We start from the raw sequence: 25,336 nt of genomic DNA, 5'->3' as shown, positions 1-25,336 counted from the left end.
ATTTTTCTCCCACCTTTCCTCACACTCATTGCCATTGGTTGGGAATGTTTCAGGCAGTAGCTATTAAATGTATACCCTTAAGTGTGAAATTTCAATTTCAGATTTTAGATTGCTGTTTTGCTATTTTGCAAACTTGATTTAGCAAAAATCAACTTCAGTTCAAACTTCAATTTCACATGTATGATACAGTGTGTTACAAATTCAGAAATATAACATTTAAATTCAGATTTTGCATTCAATTCAAAATTTCTAATGGCACAATTCCAACACAGCAGTGTCTTTAGATCAACACGTGATGTCTTCCACTGTGACGCTGCCTGTGACTATCGACTTATCAGATCCTGGCACTATCTTGATGCACCGTACCTTTCCACTTATTGCTTCTGTGGGGTTACAGGCTTCGTGTTTAAGGTCTGGTGGAACGCAGTACATGGAACTGACTGGCCAGACTGAGTGAAGTGTCAAAAGAACATAAAGAATAAAAATGCCATGAACTTGAACTGCAACAATTCAGAACTGTTATGAATGTCTTGATTAAATTGGTACCATCCAGGTGTTGTAAACTGTGTAAGCCTTTTTAAAAGAGTATGCTTTAATTACGTTACATGGTGGAACCTTTCTGGGGTGGTGGAGGTCACTCTATTTCAATGGGCCTGTCAACGTAATTTTCTTTGTATTATCTTGTAAGTAAAGCTTGTTGATTCACATCAGTCATGGGCTAATTTGAATTATTGGAGAAAAGATGCAAAACTCAGAGCAGATAGAAACCGGAGTGCAATACTGAACAGGGGACCCTCGAGCTGTGAGGTGACGATGCTACCTGTTGCACCATTGTGCCACCCCCATAATCAATTCCTGTGTCATAAGTTTAATATAGTGTATAGAGATTCCTAGTCATACATGACTGCATATAATGCAAGCACATAGCCAAAGATGGATACAAACATATTTATGCACTTAATATTGCATCAACATGCGGAAGAAACTGAAGTGCATATTTACTGATAGATACAAATGGTTACAAACATTAACTAAGTATGAACAAGTACTGCAAAAACATGTATAACTATTGAATTCATGCCTTACACATTTGTTAAAAGGATTTTAAGCACCATACATATATAGCAATAGGTTATAAACCATTATTTTAATATTACAAATACATTACCTAAATGCTAAATAATTTTAAATATTTTGTAATCATATATACTCATTGGATAAATAATTAAACCTCTGTTGTAAGCATTCAACACTATACAGTCATGAGAAAAGTACATCCTTCTTTAATTCTAAGTTTTTATTTATCAGGGTCTAAATAACAATAGTGTGATCCTTACCTACTTCAGATGGCAAAAGAAAAAAAAAAAAAAACGCATTTCATTATGTAGTCATTTTTTCAAAAGTAAACATTCAGAAACCAGGTGGGAAAAAATAAGTACACCGTTCCTACTTCCACAATCATTAAGAGAATAACTAGCAGCCAGGTGTTACTAATGAATTACACAAGATTATGGTGGTTACTTTTTGGAAAAAATGACTACATATTGAAATCTGTTTTTTTTTTTTTGGTTTATGAATGTTGGGCAGGACCACACAATTATTATTTAGGCACTTATAAATAAAAACATTGAAGGAGAGTGTACTTTCTTTTTCAAGTGACTGTATTGTAAGGATACAGGACAAGTACAATGTAATCATGAGTATGCACATGAGCAACTGCATGAACTATCTTTTTATTATAACAATAAAAAGAATAAAATAACAAAATTCCACTTCGTGCTATTTTATAATCTGTTAACATCTCTAATGCATGTGGACTGTAGACTAATTAATTAAAAAATGCCTGTTTAAAACTTAGCAAAACTTATTAATTAAAGCTGATGATGATGATTTTCATTCTTGTTTTATTTAGCAATACATTCCAAAAGGCACTAAAAGTAAGGTCTGTTCAATTTCTATCTTAAGAAAAGAATGCTTACATTAACTGATTTAGAGGTCACATTTTTGCCTTGTCTTATTTTCTTCAACATTATTTACATTATTATCTTGTGAAAGACCATGCCATCTGGTTGCTCTCTCCATTTCATTGTGGTGTTCTCTGCTATCCCATGCTCCTTCAGTTTTTGCTTGATCTGAAATCAAAAGGAGGCATTTATTACTAAATAATGCAGAATATAGACACTAAAATCGTGTGAGATTTGTATGCTACTGAGACTGAATACAACAGAAAGATCATAATAACAACAAAAGGCATGTGACGAATGTTGAAGACTAAAGTGTTTAATGCTGTAAGAGGGGATTAGTATAATAAATTCTGGAGGATTTGTCACACCTTCTGTAAGATTGCTGCCTTCACTGCAGGATCATTCACATCCTGATTCGATTTAACCTTCATTCTCATGATTTGTTCTTTTGTAAAATCTGAAGGCAGAAATGCATATGCACATAGAGAAACATACACAAAATCAAACTTGCAATAAAAGCCATTGAAAGTAGTGAAAAATATGAGCCTGAACAGAACTTTAACTCACCTGAGAGACAGAAGAAAGGCATCATCTCAGAGCATTGTGCAGCGTCAACCTGGCCTTTAATAAAATTAGCACAATTATCATCGATCCCCGCACCCCACGGTTTTCCCGACACCCAACTAACGGTAGAGAAGTTGCTCTGGTCTGACCACTTCCAGAGGTCTCTGAACAGACCAAACCAAGAATTAGAAGAGACTAATTGTTTAATAATTACATTTTCCTCTTCGTTTATCACACTGGCCAGGTCTGTGTGATGCTGCCTGCAGTAACTCTGAGCATCATGAAACGTCATAGAAGTAGAAATAAGAATGTATCTGCTGGACCCAGTGCTCTTGGCTGTAAAAAATAAAAAAATAGTAAACAGGTTACTTGATTAAAAACATTCACGTTTCACTGACATTTATTCATTTGTCAGACATTGTACATGTTAATCCCTATACACGTAGATCCTTTAACTCACTTTTCACAAATACACAAACAATGTGAGAATTTTAAAATCAGAATATTTTGTATATAACCAGCACTAGTAGTATAAAGTGTAGAGAGTGGTCTATACTGACATTTGAATTGCACAAATGTATATTTTTCCACATGTTAAATTTTCTTTTGTTCTCTAGAAAAGATCTATAGAATTTTCAGAAAAGAACTATGAGATTTTCAGATCTACAGTTTCACACAGATCACACTACTTACTGTTTCTCAACGTTCATAAAGATGTTTCTAATTAACCTCCTTTGACCATCAGGGGTGGTGAAAATCACCTGGATATCTTCTCGTGCGTGTGTGCGTACATGCTGAGACTTCTTGATAAAGTTAGAAATTGATGTTTTGACACAGGATTTGCAATAAATACTGCTTTATAAAGACATCTTTTTCCTTTCCTGTTGGATTTCAGATTTTAAAAATTCAGAACCATAAATACAAAAATTACAATCTCCAAAATACAGATTTTATGTAAATTAGATCAAAGATGAATCATCCTAGATTCCCAGGGCAAAGTAGACACTTTCAAAGGGGTCAAACTCAACATCACCAATCAGTCATCTGCCGCGCTCGCACCATGACCACAAAGTGAAATGAACAGGAGAAGTGGAGTTACAAAAAATAGAAGATGAGCTGGAATGAAATAAGTGCATCAAAACTTTTACGTTGTACTCAAGTATCTCTTTTTCTACAGTCAGGTTAAGCACTAGATGCTTAGTACATGCCAAGTCTAACTATTTAGATAATGTTCTAGCTAGTTACTTTCCCTGGACATACTGGATTATTCACCTTTGACCTAATTTATATGAAATGTGTATTTTTGACATTCAGTTTTTGTATGCATGTTATGTTTGTATGTTAAATTCTGAAATCTTATCCCTAGCAAACAAAGAAAAAAAAATTGGCATAAATAAAAATGTATTAAATACACCACAGAAAAAAAGAATTTCATTTCATGTAATGTGTGCATAATTCATAATAATAATATAAAATTCATATTCAAACACTTGTGTCATCTTCCAAGCTCCAAACATATGGATCTATTTGCTTAGCAACTTGCGACTATATTTGCTTAGCAACTATGATCAGAGCTCCAGGTAACCTGTCCTACAAAGCTGTGCCATACCCCACTGTTCTTGATTGAGTGTGCTTACTGCTGGATTCTGATAAAGCACAGCTCTGGGGCTGGTGTTAGCTTTTCCTCCACACAATGGCACTATGAGCTAGCAGATTTAGACCCTAATTTGGAGAGTATTCTGACCAAACACTGCAGCCCAAACTAGTCACAAATGCCCAGATAACTATATAAATAAAACAAGAAGCCCAGAAGCAATCTGAGATATCTTCTAGGTGAATCAATCACTTAGCAGCATTCACGGTTCAGCTAAAATAGATAAATCAGGAGCTTAGACCACACAACTTGGAGGCTAAGGTCCTTCCAAAGAGCCCTCCTTATATGACTACCTTTTACAGACATATAATTGAAGATTGAGACCAGCTGAGCTTGATCAAGAAGAACTCATGAAGATGTTACAGAGCTCAGTTCCAGGAAATATAGTAGAGAAATATTTTTATATTTCTAATTATGTATTTATATTTATATGGTGGTGTAAAAACTACCACAAAATTACAAAAAAAAAAAAAAAAAAAAGATTTAAAAAAAGATGCCTTGTCCTTTATGCACCTGAGGACATATTTATCTTATTTGAGTGCAACTATCTCTCTCCTCAGGGGGAACTTATTGACAGCTCACTTCCCAAAGTGCCCACTGTGTGTCAGACTAAAGACAAAGAAGCCTAGGAGATGAGAGCACAAGTTTCAGAATCATGAAGCTATTACAAACAAATAGGCCATCTACACGGCATTTTCCGCAATCCAGTTCCACAGAACACCCATAGATGTTCCACCTGCCTCAATCAAGTGTTCAATAGACCACATCAATTAAGGCTCGCTACAAGATGCTTCACAACCAAAAATATTGCACACTGGGTCCTGCTGACATTGGCTGTGTTTCCATGCATATCAGTATTCCAATACTAATCAGAATTTGGCAATATTCTACTTAGTATTGAGTCTTGTAAATGCCGCAATCTGATTGCCCAATTCAGATTAAGACAATATTCGGATTCCCCAAATTCCGAATCCCATCCCTGGAATATGCCTGTTTTAATCGTAAAAAAAAAAAGGACTCAAACCCCATTTGAGAGCAAAATGAACAAGTGAAAAAGATTTTCACCTCAGAAAAATTGAACAATGATAATTTGATTCACTATATTAAATTTCACTAAAAGTGATGAATAATATAGACACATTTCTACATTTAACATTATTTTCATTGCTGCATTTTGGAAATAAAATTAGCTTCCCATGTAGTCTTAAACCTGGTGTGCTGGAGACCTGGTGTCCCTTAGGGGCCCTTGTTTTTGCTTATGAAAGATGCCAAACCAAAATGGGTGTCTCTCAAAATTGCATTTTTGCTAGCAATCACTTCAGCAAAAAGAGTGTAAGAACTTCATGCTCTGGTCATAAGCTTGTCTTGCATGCACTGGTGGCCAGATGACTCTGGAGTGACCTAGAATTTCTGTCCTTGGTCATACCAATGAATTTTACAAACCAACTGATTAACCATGCAACGATCCTTTTGTATGCGCCTGTAAAGTGTTCCTGATTGTGCCCTGTATGTGCTCTACAGTACTATTTAGACCAGACAGCGGTCATCCAATTCTCAGATCAACTGTTTATCAGCTAAGGAAAGCCACAGGACTCCCTTACTGAAGCAGATGACATCATCACTATTACATATAGACCATAGACAATACTATGGGATGTTACTCTATGAGGACTGTCTACACCTCGATGAGAAGTTTCCAGAAAAAGATGGCTGACAACAAAGTTGGTATTAGAATGTGTTTGCACACACACAAGGTTTCCAGGTGATTTTCACTTCTTATCTGGATTTTTATTAAACCAACAGTATTTTGTCTATTGTCTCCTTTTACAGTATAGCTCAAATTGTTTTTAAGGCGTGCTGTTTAACATCTTTGGCACTTTATAATTTAAGTTCAGTGAGCACATTTAAAACACAGTTTTGTTTTTTTTTCCAAACAACCTTCATTTCTAAAACAAATGATAAAGTGAATATGTTCCTCACCATCAAAGCACACAAAGGGAAGTGAAACTGAACATGCCACATCAAACCAACACCACTGATTGAAAGCAGTACAATCTTCCATTCTATAGTTAGGCTCACTGGAACACCAAGCTGTAAAAGGTCCTAGTGGCTGATTTCCCAGGGACCAGCGCCAGCTAGTAACATCATTGAATAGGCCAATCCAAGCATTTGAGGTGAATTGGTGCTTCTGTGCCTCATTTTGGAGCTTGATCATGTTGTCATCGCCTTCAACAGTAGCCAGGTCAACGTGGTTGGCGCGGCAGTAAGTCTGAGCATCACGCCAGTTTTTCCCCTGTTGGACTAGGTGGTACTTATAAGGTTCAGACAGGACGAGGAGGAAAACCTCTGTAGATGATACATCAGAAGAAGAGGTTTTTACAACACCAGGTCTGCTAAAAAGGACATCTACCAACTTCCTTATTTAATCTTTGCTTTTCAGTGTGGAAGATGTTTTTTTTTATTTTGCTATTGTATATGAAACAATGACATGGAATTATGCAAATAGTTTTCCGTATTTTTTTGTAGCACTGGGCCATTTATCAATCATTTTATCAATAATTTAGTAAAATTGTGTAAAAAGTGTGTAAATGTTTGTGTAAACCAGGCCGAACCAAAAAGTTTGGAAATGCTGATTTTCTTCGTACTCGCGTGTGTATATTGATAAATTCCAACCACCCGTAAAGTGCAGAGCATGTTCCTGACATAGCTCATTTGCATTTGGTGATGCCCAAAAAAATTCTGTAAAAGGGAAAGCTCCCAGAGAGCTGTAAAGGCATGAAATGATGGGTAAATGGTGAAAGAAAAGGAAGCTCACAGAAGCATAAGGGGAAGTTAGTTTTACTCATGTCTATGCCAATAAATATATTTAGCAGCATAACGGCACCTAAATGGCTAAAATATTATTTGGATAAAATATTATCTGAGATGAAAAGAAAATGGTCTGACATGAAAATGGAGGGGAAAGATACCCAGGTGAAACTTATTTTTAAATGAAGTATCTCAGGGACTGAGGACAAAAATCTCTCACACCAATGTGCTGGCTTTAAATTGTTGCACAGCATTAAAAGATGATGATTTGGCAAAAGGAACTGATTTATAAAGTAGTTTTCATCCTCCAAAAAAACTCATACTGTACTCTGTATCCTTTCCCTCATAAGCATGGAGTCAGTTACTTACAGCTATACACAGACCAGCCTGTCTTCCTTTTATTCGATGGCTTTTGACTTACTTGTTTAAACCAGGGTTCTTCAATCTTATCCACAAAGGGCCCGTGTAGCTGCAGGCTTTCATTACAGCCAAATTGGAGGACACTTGATAACTGATTGGAAACTAAGATGAACTGTTTAAACAAACCTGCTTGGTTTAAATGAATGCCTGCAACCACACCAGCCCTTTTTGGGCATAAGACTGAAGACCGCTAGTTTAAACCATCACACTGATCAGACCAGTTCTGAACAATTCTGTCTGTCTAGCAAAATGGTATGAGTTGGCTATTCACAATAGTTACATCTTTCCTCTCACCTGTGAGAAACAGAAGCTGGAACATGCTTTTCCCCATCACTGTGGTACTGAGGAAATAAACATTTTGAGATGATCTGTGAGAAATCAAGTGAGAATTCTCTCAGCAGTCCTACTTGAAACAGTGTGATCAGGAAGTAAGACTGGTAACTGAACTGCATAAAATCTTCTTAAAGAAACGTCACTCACTTTGACTTGATTCTGAGTGCTGTACCACAAAACAAGCTCAAAAACCTAGGATTTCAGTAAGATAGCTTAACCAAACATTCACAAGCTGGGTTAACAGGTATCACTACATGGGTTAACAACTTGTTAAGTTGAGCTAGGCTTTCCTCATCACGTCTTGTACATGTTCGCTTTAGATGGCAGATCTCAAACTGGCTCAAATGCTTTTCGGAGAAGCGGGAGATGGATTGGGTTCATTTTTATTTCAGTTCACATGGCACTTGAAGTAAAAGGAAATGCAAGTGAAATAATTAGCAGTAAATTGTTATTGCTAATTTCAGCCATTGTAAAGACATCACAGTTGCATGCGTGCATTTAGACAAAACAAGCATTTTACAATTGTGCAGGCTGTCCCATACCATAGCTCGATCTCCTTTAAGCAAGAATGCAATGTCTTTAGTTATCAATCATCACTCAAATAAGTTTAACATAAGACAGAATAACAAATTGTACAAGTGTAAATTGGTTGCAGCACCTTTGCTCTATTTCCATTAAAGAGAACAATTGTCTGTTTCGGTCAAATGAATCTACTGTCAAATAAAATAATCCACATAAAAAAGGAAGAATATAAAATATATTCACTTACTGTAGAGTACACTAGGGAAAAATGTCTGTTTTTTATAAAGGATGACCCGTCAGCTTCTTCCTGTCTTCTTCCTGTCAAGTTTAGCTGGTGTTTTATAAGAGAGACGTCTCTCATGCAAAACATCTCCCATGCTTCCCCATGTGACGGTGAAGGATTGATCCTAGTAGCTTTCATCTGATTGGCCAACACTAATTTAAATATCCATTAAGTAAATTAAATTATTAAGTAGCTGTGCTGGTAACTGAAATTTTCTGGATGAGAAAATGTCCAAATGGCTTCAGTTTCTTTTTTTGCATTTCATACAGAAGTTGCCCGAATCTAATATCTGGTCACGTAAGATTAATGTTCTTTATACCAGCTTCATAAATGAAAAATCTTTCAAACTTCTGCAATTTCATTTATGTAGGCTAAAGAACTTTAGATGAATTCAAGATTTTTGACAGTGGATCTAAACATAAAGCAGCAAAATAAATAATGTCAAGTGAGGGAGAGACAATCTGCCCTAATGCGAAGGGAAAACAAATAAACATCAATCATATTTAATCTGCTTGAATGTCATCTCTAAACTAACAGCATTGATATGGTTATCTATACTGCATATGGACTATTATGCAACTACATATAATATAAATTGCATATAAATTATTCTGATGTATAGTAGTAAAGTATATTCTGATTTTAATCCAAACATTCCAAATTAAACTGACCAAAATATCTGAATAAACAATCCATCAAAAAAATTTTAAAAAGAAAAAATTTTAGCAAGGAATTTCATGTATCATTAAGAAATTTTTAATATGTATTATTGTGGGTATGTGTACATTAATTCAAGACCTACTGTAGGAATTGTGTAAGTTTTTTTAAGATCTTTGTGTAGGTTTTTTTAAGATCTGGAATCTGGAGAATGAGATGGCCACTGAAGTGGGAATCGGTACGCATTCTCTCATAAATGACAATATCTTTAATCCTCTTACAGAAATAAGGGGTCAAAAGGGCTCAGGTTTAGTCACGTAAAAGAAAAGGAGGGCAAATCATGAATTGCAAATTCGTCTTGACTATTCTCTGAGCATCATTTGCTAGCCAAGTGAGGAATTTGTTTAAACACGTTGATGTTTGTATAGCTGGGAGGTTTTTTTTTTTTCAGAATATATAAAATATATTATTACAGGAAAAAAAACTGCAGTATTTAATACATTTTAATAACCTTTTACCTCATTTGCCCTGCTATACCAACCTTGTTCTAAGATATAGTACTGTACAATAAGCATCAATGTGTTTAAACAAATTACTCACTTGGCTAGCAAATGATGCTTAGACAATAGATAAATGTTGGGATGTTAATACTTTTTTGGTATTTATAAAATGTAATATTACAGGAAAAAATTTCCAGTGTTTTTGGAATAAGTACCATGATAAAGGGTTGGCTCAAACCCTCTGTTAATCTGTAACCTTGGAGAACTGGTTCATTTTGGATTGTAGAAACTGAAATGAGAGATTTGGTTTATTTGTTGGTTTGAGTAAAGTATGCAAGTAAGATGATCATACCAAGTTCCACACTTGGTAGCCTATAATTATACAATTACTGTAATGCTTTGCATCTTGATTTGTTTGGAACTTTGTTTTCTGTAACTCTGTCCAAATAATAAGTTTCATTCTAATAATTCAATCTAATAGTTAAATTGAAGAGCTCATTACTAATGGGATATGAATTAAAAATACTTTAAGTCAAATTTATTAAATGTCAGTTGTAAAAGTAAAAAAAGTAAATGTAAAAAGTAAAAGAAAAAGAAAAAGAAAAAGGACACGAATCATGAATTTGAATCATAATTTGCTAGCCCAGTGAGTAATTTGCGTTGCTTAAATGACAGGTGAGTGGTTCTAACCATCTAACGGCATTGTTGTAACATCTAAAAGGATCACTGGATCACTGTTACACTACAGTAAGCAGTGCCCATCACGCCGTCCCACAAGCTGCACTGGGACACTCTGACCACGTCATCATTCATCTGATTCCTGCATACAGGCAGAAATTAAAGCTCTCCAAACCTGTTGTGAGGACATCAAAGCATCGGACCAGGGAGGCTGTGGAGGATCTTCAGGCATGCTTGGACTGTACTGACTGGGATTTATTCAAGACTCCTACCGACAATCTACATGAGTACACAGAGGCGGTGACATCATAAATAAGCTTCTGTGAGGATAGCTGTGTACCATCACGCACCAGGGTGAGTTACAATAATGACAAACCCTGGTTCACAGCCAGACTCAGACAGCTAAGGCTGGAGAAGGAAGTTGCGTTTAAGAGTAGGGACAGAATCAGGTTTAAAGTGTTAAAGTACAAGTTTAGCAAGGCAGTGAGAGAAGCTAAACAGCTGTACTCTGAGAAACTACAACAGCAGTTCTCAGCCAATGACTCTGCTTCTGTCTGGAAAGGGCTCAGACAGATCACAAACTGCAAACTCTAACAATCTGCGTCTGGCCAACAGCCCGAATGAGTTCTACTGTCGCTTTGAAAGACAATGGGACAGTCCTCTCACCATCCCCTCGATACTAGCCATCAACTCCAGCTCCAGCCCATCAGCTTCACCACCCCCACCATAGCAGGGGCTGGGGCCTCTCCACAGATGCACACCTCAACACCCCCCTCCAGCTCCTCTTCGCTGATCAGCTGTCTCCAGTGTTTACAGACATCTTTAACACCTCACTGGAGATATGCCATGTGCCAGCCTGCTTCAAGACCTCCAACATCATCCCAGTCCCTAAAAAACCCAGGATCACAGGACTTAATGACTACAGACCTGTTGCTCTGACATCTGTGGTAATGAATTCCTTTGGGCACCTCATGCTGTCCCACCTCAAATCCATCACAGACCCTCTCCTGGACCCCCTGCAGTTTGCCTACAGAGCCAACAGGTCTGTAGATGATGCAGTTAACATGGCCCTCCACTTCATCCTCCAGCACCTGGACTCCTCAGGAACCTATGCCAGGATCCTGTTTGTAGATTTCAGCTCTGCTTTCAATACAATCATCCCGGGCCTGCTACAGGACAAGCTCTCCCAGCTGAGTGTGCCTGATTCCACCTGCAGGTGGATCACAGACTTCCTGACTGACAGGAGGCAGCACGTGAGACTGGAAAACATGTCTCTGACTCCCAGACCATCAGTACTGGTTCCTCCCAAGGCTGTGTTCTTTCTCCTCTACTCTTCTCCCTGTACACCAACAGCTGCACCACCAGTCACCAGCCCGTCAAACTACTGAAGTTTGCAGATAACACCACCCTCATTGGGCTCATCTCTAAGGGGGCCGAGTCTGCCTACAGGTGGGAGATTGACCATCTGGTGAACAACCTGCAGCTCAATACTGTGAAAACAGTGGAGATGGTGGAAGAACCCAGCCCCACCCTCCCACATCATCCTGTGTGACTCCCCAAACCTCACGCCACAAAAACAGTTTCTTTCCATCAGCAACTGGCCTCATCAACAATACCCAGGACCCACCATGGTCTCTTATCCGCCTCCATGGACATTACACATTACATTAACGAAAAATCCCACTTTGCTTTTTCATGTGCATTACAATAACGCAAACTGAGTATTTGCACTGGCCCACTTTTGCACATCCTGCACTAATGCACAGTTTCTGTCTCCATTTTATTTTCCTAAATTTTTACATTTTTATATGTACACTCATAGTTTTTATAGCTTTATAGTTTCTTTATATTTATGCTTCTCATTTCGTAACTTTCTCTCCTCTCTTTTACTTTCGTATCTTACCTTACAATGTTTACGAAGCATCAGTACACCAAGACAAATTCCTTGTACATGTAAACCCACAGTACTTGGCAATAAAGGTGATTCTGATTCTGAGAAAACATGCAATGTTATAGGTCATAAATTTCTGCATTGCTACTGAATCCACGGCAAAACCCGAGTTGTGATTTAGCAGTAAATTGAGTGTGGCGAGATTAAGGCCGTGTATCGTGAAAAGATGGCATTAGCAGGAAAGTGTTGTCCCAGCAGTCTGCATGCCAAAACACAGTGCGACCAGTGTCGTCCAATTCACAGGGTAATAAATAGACATTAGTACTGTTGCTTTATTTTAAATTACACTTTGGCATACAAAGAGTCAAAAATGATACTGATTTAAGTTTCATGAATCTTAACTACATAAAACAGTTCTTGCTTCAATCTTGCTTGATTCGTTAGAATGATTCATTTAGAGAATGTAATCGTAAGTGTCATTAGCCTGTGAGCTGGAGACGCTGGTGGCCCTGTGTTTTGTTTACCTTTTTAAGCCAAATCTAGCCTGTAGCTGATTGTGGGAATCATGTGACAGTTCTTAACTCAAAAAAAGGATCAATATCTCTTATTTCTCAGATGTCTAATTACTGATATAATTGTATGTAATTAATTAAGGGGTTAGCAGTGGGATTCAAAAATACTGATGCAGTGTGTAAAGTCTGGTTACCAACAAAAGTGAAAATGGAGAAAACTGCATTTAAAGATTCCATTCCAAGGTGAAACAGGAAGGACATATTAATTCATCTTCACTAATTGCTTTATTATGGTTATGGTGGATCTGGAGCCTATCCTGGGAACACAGGATGTGAGGTCCCTACACACTCTGAGGAGGATGCTAGTCGCTCTGTTATGGGGCTAGGCGATAAGATGGTCAAAAGTGTCGCTCAGGCCCCGCTTGCCAGCGAGGAAAATATATATGGTGTGAAAGGAGCCAAGTACGGAGACGGATCAAAACACTCCGCCTAAAGAGCGGCCCACGAACCGGAGAGGTTGTGAACCCCAAGCCATAACATTACCCACTGAGCTAATTCTATTGTACTGGCTTTGTGAGTGTTGCAGTGCTTATGAAACTGGATCGTGAAGCTCAGAGCCAACGGCTGAACTCAAAAGCGCGGCGGAAAAACACAGTCCAAAACTGGCCTTCCTTCTGGCCGTACTTAAAAACACCAAATGAGAAAAAAACAATCTCTAACTTAAGATGGCTGAATCTTTATCTGGGAGTGAGGATTCTCAGTCTGTCCTCCTCTTTAGCTCTTTAATCCTGAGCTCCCTTTTCTTTCTTTCCCTCAATAATTTCTCTCCCTTTCCTTTTCTTTCTAAACCTAAATATTTTATTTCCTTTTTTTTTTTTTTTTTTAAACATATCAAAATCACCGCTCAGAGTAGCGTGGCACAGCTCCATGTCCGCACGCGGAGTGAGGCAGTCAGAGGGCTTATAAAGAGGCGTGGCCAGGTGCTGCACGTTTACGCTGATTACCTTCCTGAGATCTCCGCGTTATAAAAGCCCGTGCAGGTGGCCGTGGATCTGCCTGAGAAGGCACCTGCTGCGTTACACCCTCACAGTGAATGCACATACTCATTCACACCTAGGGGCAATTTAGCTTAGCCAGTACACATACCAGCATGTTTTTGGGATGTGGGAGGAACCCAAGCAGTAACCCAAACTCACTATTGAACCCAAGACCCTGGAGCTGTGAGGAGGCAGCAGTGCCTGCAGCACCATGCAGCCTCTTTTCACCAAACACTCTGCGAAGCTGACCTAAATATTACAACAATAAATACTGCTGTCCTATTTTTTAAATAACTAACTCACCAATTCTTATTAAGAAAATTTTTCATTTTTATTCTTACCGTGGGCATGAGTGTTCTCTCTTAAATGATAGATAAATATCTTGATCTAATCCTCTTAGAGCAATAAAGGGTCAAAGGAGTTCAGGTTTACTCAGGCGAAACAAAGGAAAGGTGAATCATGAATTGCAAATTTGTTTTAACTCGCATCTGAGCATCATTTGCTAGGCAAAAAGCTTTGAAAATGTTTTGCACGCCACCATATCTTAGAACAAGTCTGGTGTAACAGCAGCATGAGGTAAAATTTAAAATTGTGTTAAACAGTGTTTTTATTTTCTGTATTTTTTAAATCTAATAATATTACAGCAAAATTAAAAAAAAAAAGTTTCAAGTGTTTTTGGAACAAGTACAATGATAAAAGGCTGGTATGGAAGTATTGTCCAGACAAATTCCAAAAGCAATCAATTTGCAATTGCGTTTTCTATTTGTGCATGCATAAATTGTGACATAATGCAAATACAAAGTGTGTGTTACTGTTTGCATTTTCGTTTACATGAACGTGCAATGTCTGCCAAACTTCAAATGGGAAAGCAAAGTCCATTTGCAATTGCATTTCCCATGTCTTACGAGTTATGACCCTGTCATACTGAAATAATAGCAATTGGACAGCCAGTCACAGTTGACTGGAATTCTGGCTCTTTTTATTGAGCCAGATCATTTGACTCTGCTCAGCAGTAAGAGCTGGCACACTTAACTGTTTAACATTTTGCAGAGACCATGTCGTAGTAGCACTAATAGGACTATTGACTCTGTACACACCCTTCCTCTGCACAAGACAACTGATGGTCTAAAGCACATTAAGAAGGCAAGAAATGTCACAAATGAACTCTTGCCAAGGCACACCTGTGAATTAAAAACCATTCCAGGTGACTAGCTCGTGAATCTGATGAGAGAATGCCAAGAGTGTGCAAAGCTGTCATCAAAGCAAAAGGTGGCTACTTTGAAGAAAATATAAACCATATTCTGGGTTATTTAACATGTTTTTGTTTACTACATAATTCCATACGTGTTCTTTCGTAGTTTGGATGTCTTCAGTATTAATATACAATGTGGAAAACAATACAAATAAAGAAACACCATTGAATAAGAAGGTTTGTCCAAACTTTTGACTGGTACTGTAGATCACTTATTGAATGTAATTATACTAAACCATATAATTTCCAGTATACCATAATTTTACATTATGTTTGGTATAAAAACCTTAAATAATGTACAAACACTTTTACACGTGTACTGAACGTTTTATTTATATTAAACTATTCAAAACACAAACCATCCCAAATCACATTCATATAACAAATAAAAAATAAACTACAGTGTGCAAATTTGGATGTACAATCCTAATATGCCTGTGAAGGTAGTTACAAGACCCTGGTAGATATATGTTTACCTTACAAATTCTACATTCTGCCTTTGTTATTAAAATGCATCCAAATGCTACTTCGTTTGCGACTGTCACGCATCTTGTTTTCTTACTCGAAATTAAGGATGATCTTTTCACCACATTGTTTGGCCCCACACACACCCTGTTAATTTCTAACCAGCCCTATGTTTCTGGAACATAGGGCTGTAGTCAAGACCACGAGCGTCAAGTCCAAACCAAGTCCAAGACCTGGACTAGCTGAGATTAAGTCAAGTCCAAGTCCAAATGAAAGTGAGTCCAGATCAAGACTGAAAGCTGGAGAACTTAGGATTTTGGGGGCTACGGGGCTTGAAACATTGTTGGAGCCCTAGTCATACACTATGACTTGAATGTACATTTGCTCCAACCAGGAAAAAGTGAGGCTGCTATAATACAAAACAGTAACTACTATAACCAAAAAAAAAAAAAAAAAAAATCACAGCAAGTATTCTCTAAGCAGACAGAGACAGAGAGACAGAGAGACAGAGAAAGTCAATCCTTATGGACTGGAATAAAATGGATGGTGAGCAAATTATTTACCGCGTGTGTGTGTGTGAGAGAGAGAGAGAGAGAGAGAGAGAGAGAATGTAATAGACAGAAAAAGAACAGAGTTTACCATGGCAAAAATCAAATGATCAGGGTTAAAATTGCAGCTATTGTGAAAGTACTGCAACACAAAAATTCAGAAAGAAAACATTCAAAGGTGCACAGAGGTGTAGTATAATTGAACAAGTTGCACAATATTGTACAACTCGTTTTAGAGCAACATTGTCAACCCTGAAGAAAATATCATTGTGACATTAGATTATCAAACAATTTCTGATATAATAGCAACTACTCAGCCACTCATACATTAATCTTACCTGGTTAAAATCGTTCTATTTCTCGATCAGTATCAATTCCTAAGATCCATTAGGTGTTCATTACGAATATGAGTTAAATGTCCACCAACCAAAAATAACCAAAAATATCCAGTCAGCAGTCTCCTGTGGCCAGAAACTGACCACTGATGAAGGACTAGAGGATGATTAACACAAACTGTGCAGCAGCAGATGAACTATCATCAATAGCTTTCCATCTACAAGGTGGACCAACAAGCTAGCTGTGTCTAATAGAGTGGACAGTAAGTGTACACAGTTTAAAAACTCCAGCAGCACCGCTGTGTCTAACAAATGATGCAAAGAAACAGAAGGACTACAGTCTGTAACTGCAAACTACAGTGTGCACCTACATGACGAGTGGAGCTGATAAAATGGACGATGAGTGTAGACTCAAGGCAGGTGTACTTAAAGAAGTGGCTCGATGGTGTATTGCTTTTCTTGCACATTAAGTGTTTTGTACTAATTTGACGAATAACAACAAATTGTACCATTTTATGTAGCCTGAATGCCTAGTTTGGTGTCTGTTCTTACATTAAAGAGTGCAAAACTGAGGAGGTTTGAAAAGAATCTGTGGGACAGTATGGCTGACAGGATTGCAGACTGTGGTGTGCCAGGGATATGCGAAGCCACAGTCCGTAATATTCCACAGATACTTTCAACACAGATACTTACAGTTGTGAAGCATTTCATCTTTCAGAGGTTTTATTCCCAGTGTTGTCACGGGGGAAAAAAAAATCAATAGACAGGATTTATTAATTAATATTGCCTATTGCTAAGAATGGTCAGATTCTGATTGATTATCTGATGCCTGTATAGCTCTAGTTATATAGCTATATCACTATGGACCATTTATTTTGTTCAAGTACAAAGGTTTAATTTTTCTGATTTATGTTTTAATACTGCAAACATGGTGGAGCAGTTAAAACTAGGGATCAACTCTTGTGGCAGGCTTTGGGAAACTGTAGAGAGGTACTGGAAAGCATTTCAGTGCCTATTTACAGTACATACACAGAAGAACGACTGACAAGGGCTGCCTTTTGGTGTGTGATGTAATTTGGAGTGATGAGGAGATGAACGACAACAAAGCTGAAGATGATGACGCTATGTTTGCATGGGAATGTCTTCTCAACAGCATGCAAGTTCAATATGAAGTTAATAATGCTATTATGTCCTGTGTCTTAGTATGAATGCAACTGTAAGGGCAAGATAGAAGCTATGTATCAAACAACTGGAAAAAGAAGTGGTATAGATCATATTATGGAACAGTATTTAAAGAAAGTGGCAAAGTGTTACCTTAGTTCAGAACACTAAAACTGAGACACAGTATTTAAAAATAGATTCCTGGCTTGTGTGTGTTAGTAGTTTTAGCCAATTAAAATTAAGTGAAATTCTCAGTGCCAAATCAGTGGTGGATATTCCTACCATAAATCGGTTATATGCAAATAACTTTAGAGTTGCCAGCCACGGTTAACCTAAGCAATAAAGCAGGTCAGTCTCAAGAGAGAATACTGAAGAGCTGACCATAATGCATGATCTTAAAAGCCCCAAGGGCGGGACATATTTGCCTCCTCTAATTGGCTAATTCTAATTTGACTTACTCACTCCGACTCCCTTTACCAGGTGCCTGGCTAGCTCAGTTGGTGGCACATGGGACTCTTGCTATCAGGATCGTGGGTTTGAGCCCCATGCTGCGTGCTAACCCAATGGTGGTGCACTGGGCAGTGCACTCTCAAGCCCATGGGAGCCCAGGGTCATGAATGGCTGACAGTAGTTCTTGGATTTCATTCCAGTGTGATATGGGCTTGTTATCAACCGTAAGGAAACTTCTCGAGCAGCACTCACTGTAGGAGCACACGGAATCCCTTAACAATAGCTGCAAGCAGCTGTAACTGCTGCTGTTTCTGTGATCTGTGCCGAGGATGGCTGAGGAAGTTGTACAGATAGGACCACTTCAAACCCACTGGTATGTCTGTCTAGAGCAGTTAGTATAACCCAGCTGTTAGTAAAAGCCTTCCACTTAAGCAGACTATAATCTTACTGAAGCAATTTTATGATTCATCAATAATCAGGTTCACACACTACCACTCAAGTACACGTACACACACACACACACACACAGTTATGCAGCTTAAAATTCAGATACTCACACACACACACACACACACGTACACAGCTTAAAATTTGGATATCCAACAAACAATGCGCTGATTATAGAATTTAAGTAACACAGCCAATGTGCCAAATAGAAAATTTCAGATATCCAACAAGCAACAATGCGCTGATTATAAAATTTAATTAACATGAGGTTGCACTGGGGTTGCACAAGACAGTGTACTCCCAGTCCCAAGTCCCAAGCCAGTCCCAAGCCCAGATAAACCTGGGGAGGGTGATGTTAGGAAGCGCCATCCAGCGTAAAAACTGTGCCAAATCAGATATGCGGACCGATGATCCGCTGTGGCGACCCCTAACAGGAACAGCCGAAAGAACGAGAACAACCTGAGCTAACATCTGTCTCTCTCTCCTTCTCACACACACACAAAGGCACATGAGCCAGGATATCTCTCTCTCTCTCTCTCTCTCTCTCTCTCTCTCTCTCTCTCAGTAAACAGTGTCCTCTGCAGGATGCTGTTTACTGAGAGAGAGAGACAGGTTTGAGCACACTGGGTTAGCTGATACACTCATTTGTGGTGTTTGACGTCCATCTAGGGGCCAAATGAAGTAACAACTTGATAAAATCTAACAATTTCACCAGGGGTGATTGTGTGTGATTGTGCCCTGCAATGGGTTACTCTGTCCAGTTTAAAAAAAAAAAAAAAAAACCTTTTTCAAACTTTTGCAGTTTTATTTATGTACACTAAGGACTTCTACATACAGACTATTATATAACATCTAAAATGAACTGCATTCAAATTCTATTTTTGTAGTTTTTATGTAAGAAACTTTAACATGTTTTGGTCTTATTGCATTTGAAGGCTTCAACAAGGAAGTACACACTGAAAGAAGGAGATCAATATCAAATTTTTGGAAGGGAGGCAACAACTAAAGTATTGTTACTGAAATGTCAGTGAGATATTGTTAATATGTGGGCTGTAAAATTGGGAAGAAACTAGATCCTGTTCTTTTTTTTTACGATTTACTGTTGAGGGACAGCGAGATGGGCATTAAGGCAGGAGTCTGAATGCTAAATGCTGATATCTCATCCTCTCAGAGGAATGAGTTCACATAAGGGGTCAAATGACAGCTCTGTAGCAAGCATAAAAAAGGTACTGGGTTCAGGTTACACAAGAGAAAGAAAAATAGAACAAATCAGGAATTTTAATCTGAACATCATTTGCTAGTCCATTGAGTATTTGCTTTCTTTACATGCTTTGCATCACTGCATCTTAGAACAAGGCTGGTGTAACAGGGTAACATGCGGTGGAATGTTTTAAAAACATGCTATTTTCAGCATTTATAAAATCTAATATTTAAAATAAACAAATGTTTGGAGTAGTAGTAGTAGTAGTAGTAGGAGTAGTTGGGAGTAAAGGGTTGGCTCAAACCCTGTTACTTTCTAAGCATGCATACCTGTGTCATTTTGGATAGTAGAAATATAAATTATAGAAATGTTTTTTTCTTTGTTGGTTGGAGTAAAGTATGCAAGTATGATGACCATAGCAAGATCCTCACCTTGTATACTATTAATGGATTAAGCAATTACTGTATTGCCTTACATCATGATTTGTTTGGATCTTTGCAGTGTGCATGATCTTTGTAAATAAGGGGAAGCACCAGAAATGTAAGTGAACTACAAAGCAGCAGAAATATAGGGGCTTCATCTCAAAAATGTAGGTGCTGCACTATAAATCTGCTGCACTATAACATTTAGTATAAATTACTAAATGATTAAATAATAATAATAATAATAATAATTTAATGAATTATGCAACTTCAATTTTTAAGTCAAATTTATTCGATCTCAGTTATGGCACTATGCTTTGGGTCATTGTCCTGTTGGAACGTGAGCCGCCACCCCAGTTTCAAATCTCTTGCAAACGGGAACAGGTTTTCTTTTAGGATTGTCCTGTGTTTTCTTCCATCCGTCTTGCCCTCAGCCCTGACCAATTTTTCCAGTCCCTGTTTGTGAAATGGATCCCTAAACATGATGCTACCACCACAATACTTCACCAGAGAGCCCTTTTCCTCATGTTTATGGAGTCTCTCTAACATGCCTTTTTCAAACTCCAAATGAGATTTCGTATGATTTTTTTTCTGGTCCTGGTTTTTGGGGTGTCCTTTGTGGGGTAGTTGCAGCACGCAGTTGTTAGTATGCATCAGTAATCTTTGCTGTCACTGTGAGGTACTGGTGTGCACTGTTCATGAGGGTTACTGCCTTGGGAAAGAAACTATTCCTGAGCCAAGAGATGTGCGAGCAGCTATTGATCTGAACCTCCTACCTGACCCTCCTATCTGGATGCACCTTTTTAGCCTCCTTATGTAGTATAGTCAGTGCCAAGCTTTGCCAGTGATTGTTGATGTGTTGGTGCTCCATGTCCTCAGTGATGTTGACCCCAAGGAAGCTGGAAACCACCTCAACAGCCTTGCCATTTATGAGCAATGGTGTGTGTGCATGTCTCGTGGATTTCCTAAAGTTTACAATCAACTCTCTTGGTTTCTTGATCTTGCTCTTGCTCTTTTGGTTTCTTGCTGGTGAGAATCGAGTTATTGTCACTGCACCGTGCTTCTAGGTGCTACACTTCTGCTCTGTAGGCAGCCATGTTGTTGTGAGAGGTTAGTCCAATCACTGTTGTGTTATCAGCAAATTTGATAATGGTGTTAAAGGTCTGGCTGGGGACACAGTCAGAAATGTAGTAGGTGTGAGTTATAACTCGTTTTCTGCTGTTGTGGATGGTCCCACATGGATACCCTAAATATTTGCACTCACAAAAATCAAACTCTTGCCCTTGCTTCAGTGGATAATCTCATCTGGATATTGTAGATTTGTACCTTCTCAGAACTGCTGCAGTAATCATAAAATCTCTCCTGTGTTTATGCTCAAACTGAACATCCATTCAACACACTTAATACTGTTTGCCTTTACACTTCTGCAACTGTATACTGTAATGATTTTTATAATCCCTCCAGAAGAGGAATGGAATGGCTTCCCCTTTGAATCTGGCTCCTCTCAATGGGTCTTAGGGAGTTTTTCCTCGTCACTGTCATTAGGAATCCAAATCTACAACTGATACTTTGTGACAATGTTTATGGTTAAATGCACTGTACAAATACATCTGAATTGGATTTAATTTGATTTAATTAGTTTTGTACTGTATCTTTTTTTGTATATAATTTTCATATTGAAGAGTTAAGCTACATTAAGAGCAGGCATCTGCTAGCTGGCCAGCTGTCCTTAAATTTGAGAGAGAACTTACTAGAATCAGATACTTTCAGATAGGCTGAACATTTGCAATGGAAATGACACCACTCCTACAAAGAAAAACAAAACTTGCATGTGTATAAGGGAGAGCATTCTCCTACCATTCTCATTGCTTTTTCTGTTAATTAATGATTATTCCTCATAGTTTCTACAGAATATTTTATCCTTTATTCTAAAGAGTCAGTCTGGAAGGAATTTACATGTTTATCATGGTAGTTTATCAGTTAGTCTGTATGTTATTATAAAGCATTACAGTAAGGTATAGCCTGCTTTGTCCCAGTGTGCAGTGTGAAGTCAGTGTGAAGTCTGGCATACATACATACATACATACATGTTCACTGAATCTGTATAAATTATTATATAACAACATATAAATTGTATTTAAATTACTTTGTTGCAGTGATATTATTTTTCAATTTTTATTCAAGAAGCTTTATTGTATTTTCTGATCTTATTATTTTTTTTAAATATCAAACTAGCACTTATACTCAGAATTCATTTGAAGGCATTTCATCAAACAAACCTTTGGCAAGTACACACTGAGTAGAGAGAGATGGGCAGAGGCAATATATTTCCATATTAAAGCATAGAATCACAAATTATAAATATGTGCAATGTATTCCTGCTCCACACACCATGTTCATGGGATAGGCGATGGATTCACCATGACCCTGATCAGTATAGGATTAAGGAAAGTGAGTGAGAGAGTATATCATAATCAATAACAATATCTTTATCTAATCCTCTAAGAGCAAGGAGTTCACATAAAGGATCAAATGAAAGCTCTATAGCAGCCTTTGTGTTCATGTTTACTCAAGTGAAGGTAAAAGAGATCTAATCATGAATTTGAATCTGAACATCACTGGCTAGCCCAATGAATAAATTGCTTTGCTTAAATGCTTTGCATTGGCATTTTAAGCAATTACTCTATTGCCGTACAGCTTGATTTGTTTGGATCGTTGTAATCTGCATGATCTTTGTAAATAAGGGTAAGTAAATTAGGCTTTGCATGGGAAGCACCAGAAATATACAGTAGGAGCTTTACCTCAAATGTAGGTAATCTCCTACTATTAACGTAATGTCACTGTCTTTATTGTAACGTTAAATGTTTTTGTGATTGGAGTATTTATGCTAAATATTAGGATCCATTTACCTAGCCTACTAGGTTTAAAAGTTATGATGTTTTTGTGGCAGTTGTATATAGTGTTTTACTATCAAAAAAGCTTTAGTCGTGCTGTCTGTTATCTCTGTACCAATGTTACCGTGGAGAGGTGTGAATTGTTTGCCCAGCTGGGGGCTCACGCCCCTCCCCTTTCCCATCACCCTTCTCACCAGCAGCTGAACACAGAGTCACAATACTCTACACACAGAAACCCAACAGCGTCCTGACTCATCATATAACAGACTTGTGGAGATAAAATAATGTTTATACTGATTGAAAATGTCAGATATGTCTAAGTCTGCCAGTGGAATGGAATGCCAGTGTCCTGCTAGAAAGGGTTAATTAAGCTTTGTATCACAATAAAATATTTTGCGCCTTTAAATGTAAGATAAATTGTCTACAATGTTTACATGTCCGAGTTCTGGTCCTTCTGTGGCCCACAAAAGCCAGTAGATCTACAGCCTACACTAGTACACAAAAAAAGTAATAAATAAATAAAAATTAGTGATATATTAGCATTTCCAAAAGTTTTTGTTTTTCAATAGTAACATAAGTATTGCATTTTTGTGTTTTGTGTTATAAAAAAATCCCTCAGATATTGCCTGAAGCCAAATTATTTTAGACCTCAATCCCTTCAGAATTTAGAATAATTCTGTTAAAGTGAGATTTAATAAATTTGACATAAAAAATAATAATTAATGCGATTTGTTATTTCAATATCTAATTATTACAATTTAACTGAATTTTTGGATGGATTTTCAGTGTAGCACCTACATTAGTGGTATAGCCCCTATATTTCTGCTGCTGTATTTTACTTATTCTGGAGCTTCACGTATGAGGAGGCCTATTTTACTTACCATTATTTACAAAGATCATACAGAAAACAAAGATCTAAACAAATCAACATGTAAAGCATTAGAGTAATTCCTTAATTATTCCACGTATAGGCTACAAAGTGGGGATCTTGCTCTTATTCTTTTCTATTCTAATCTATTATTTCTATCTATTTCTACAATCCAAAATGAACCAGTTCTCCATGGTTACAGATTAACAGAGGGTTTGAACAAACCCTTTATCATGATACTTATTCCAAAAAACACTTGACCTCAGTGGCCATCTCATTCTCCAGATCTTAAACAAATCTTAAACAAAACTATACAAAGACTACAGTATTCCTTAAAATAATGCACCTATGCCCACAATAAGAATAAATATTACATTTTTTGTAATAAATGATACATGCATTTTCAAAAGGTTTGTTTTTCACTAGTGACATAATCAGTAGTAAGTATAAATAAGTACATTGACATTTTATGTGTTGGCACAGCAGAAAATTGCTACCTGATTTCCTTAGAGAGTGTAAAATGAATTGTTATTTATTAAAAAAAAAAAAAATCTGAAAATACTGAAAATAGAATGTCTCTAACATTTTTTAAAACAACATGTTATCCCACATTGCCCTGTTACACCAATGCAATAAAGGGTTAATGCAAAGCATCAATGCAAAGTGTTTACGCAAGACAAATTACTCACTGGGCTAGCAAATCAGGTTCAGACTAAAATTCATGATTTTTCATTCTCTTGAATAAACCTAAACCCAATGCCTGCTTCATACCTGCTATACAGCTCTCATTTGACCCCTTATATGAACTCATTGCTCTGATAAGATAAGATGAAGATATTGCTGTTTATTAGAGAATGCACACTGACTCCTACCTCAATGCCCATCTCATTCTCCCTCAGCAGTAAGGATTTCTTGCCACATCCTAAAGGAACAGGATGTCGTTTTTTTCCCTTCTGTGCTTTAGTTACTCTCCTTAAGGAATTATATTACCTCTCCTGTTATAATTATATTACCTTACCTGCCTTTGCTTAGTGGGTACTTGCTAAAAGTTATTTAAAAATGCATTCTGAATATGAGTATTACTTGGATATAAAAAATAAATAATGGATTAAGATCAGAAAATGCTATACTACTATACATCAGAATAATTTATATGCAATTTATATGTAGTTACACAATAGTCCATAGTCCACAGAATAGATAACGGTATTAATGCTATTAGTTTAGAAATAACATTCTCATTCAAGCAGATTAAAAAGATTAAATATGATTGATGTTTGTGTTTTCCCTTCGCATTTGGGCAGATTGCCTCTCCCTCACTTGACATTATTTACCTTGCTGCTTTATGTTTAGATCCACTGTCAAAAATCTCGAATTCATCTAAATATCTTACTAGATTTTTCATTTATGAAGCTGGTATAGAGAACATTACTGTCTGGTCACGTAAGATTAGATTCGGGCAACTTCTGT

At 37.4% G+C, this 25,336-nt stretch overlaps 1 protein-coding gene across 5 annotated transcripts; it reads right to left on the bottom strand.

The window, feature by feature from the left end:
• Positions 1 to 1,057: 1,057 nt before the first annotated feature.
• LOC113544406 (putative C-type lectin domain family 20 member A) lies at positions 1,058 to 8,597 on the bottom strand. 5 transcript variants are annotated; one of them, XM_053230742.1, is made up of 6 exons: positions 8,513 to 8,597; positions 7,705 to 7,751; positions 6,163 to 6,528; positions 2,532 to 2,864; positions 2,333 to 2,421; positions 1,058 to 2,132 (listed from the first exon to the last, which is right to left on the bottom strand). In XM_053230742.1, the coding sequence occupies exons 2-6, from the start codon at positions 7,739 to 7,741 to the stop codon at positions 2,034 to 2,036; spliced, it is 924 nt and encodes a 307-aa protein (XP_053086717.1). In that variant the 5' UTR covers positions 7,742 to 7,751; positions 8,513 to 8,597; the 3' UTR covers positions 1,058 to 2,033. The 5 variants fall into 5 exon arrangements, 2 of the variants coding, with proteins under 2 accessions (XP_053086717.1, XP_053086718.1); XR_008301152.1 differs by lacking the exons at positions 6,163 to 6,528; positions 7,705 to 7,751; positions 8,513 to 8,597 and adding an exon at positions 3,222 to 4,941 and having other exon boundaries at positions 2,532 to 2,585; positions 2,743 to 2,864; XR_003404500.3 differs by lacking the exons at positions 6,163 to 6,528; positions 7,705 to 7,751; positions 8,513 to 8,597 and adding exons at positions 3,222 to 3,331; positions 4,138 to 4,941.
• Between the last annotated feature and the right edge of the window lie 16,739 nt (positions 8,598 to 25,336).

This window comes from Pangasianodon hypophthalmus, chromosome 28 (genome assembly GCF_027358585.1).
Source record: "Pangasianodon hypophthalmus isolate fPanHyp1 chromosome 28, fPanHyp1.pri, whole genome shotgun sequence".
NCBI classification, from domain to species: domain Eukaryota; kingdom Metazoa; phylum Chordata; class Actinopteri; order Siluriformes; family Pangasiidae; genus Pangasianodon; species Pangasianodon hypophthalmus.
Note: the sequence above shows the minus strand (reverse complement) of the source record. Positions and strands in the feature narration are given on the sequence as shown.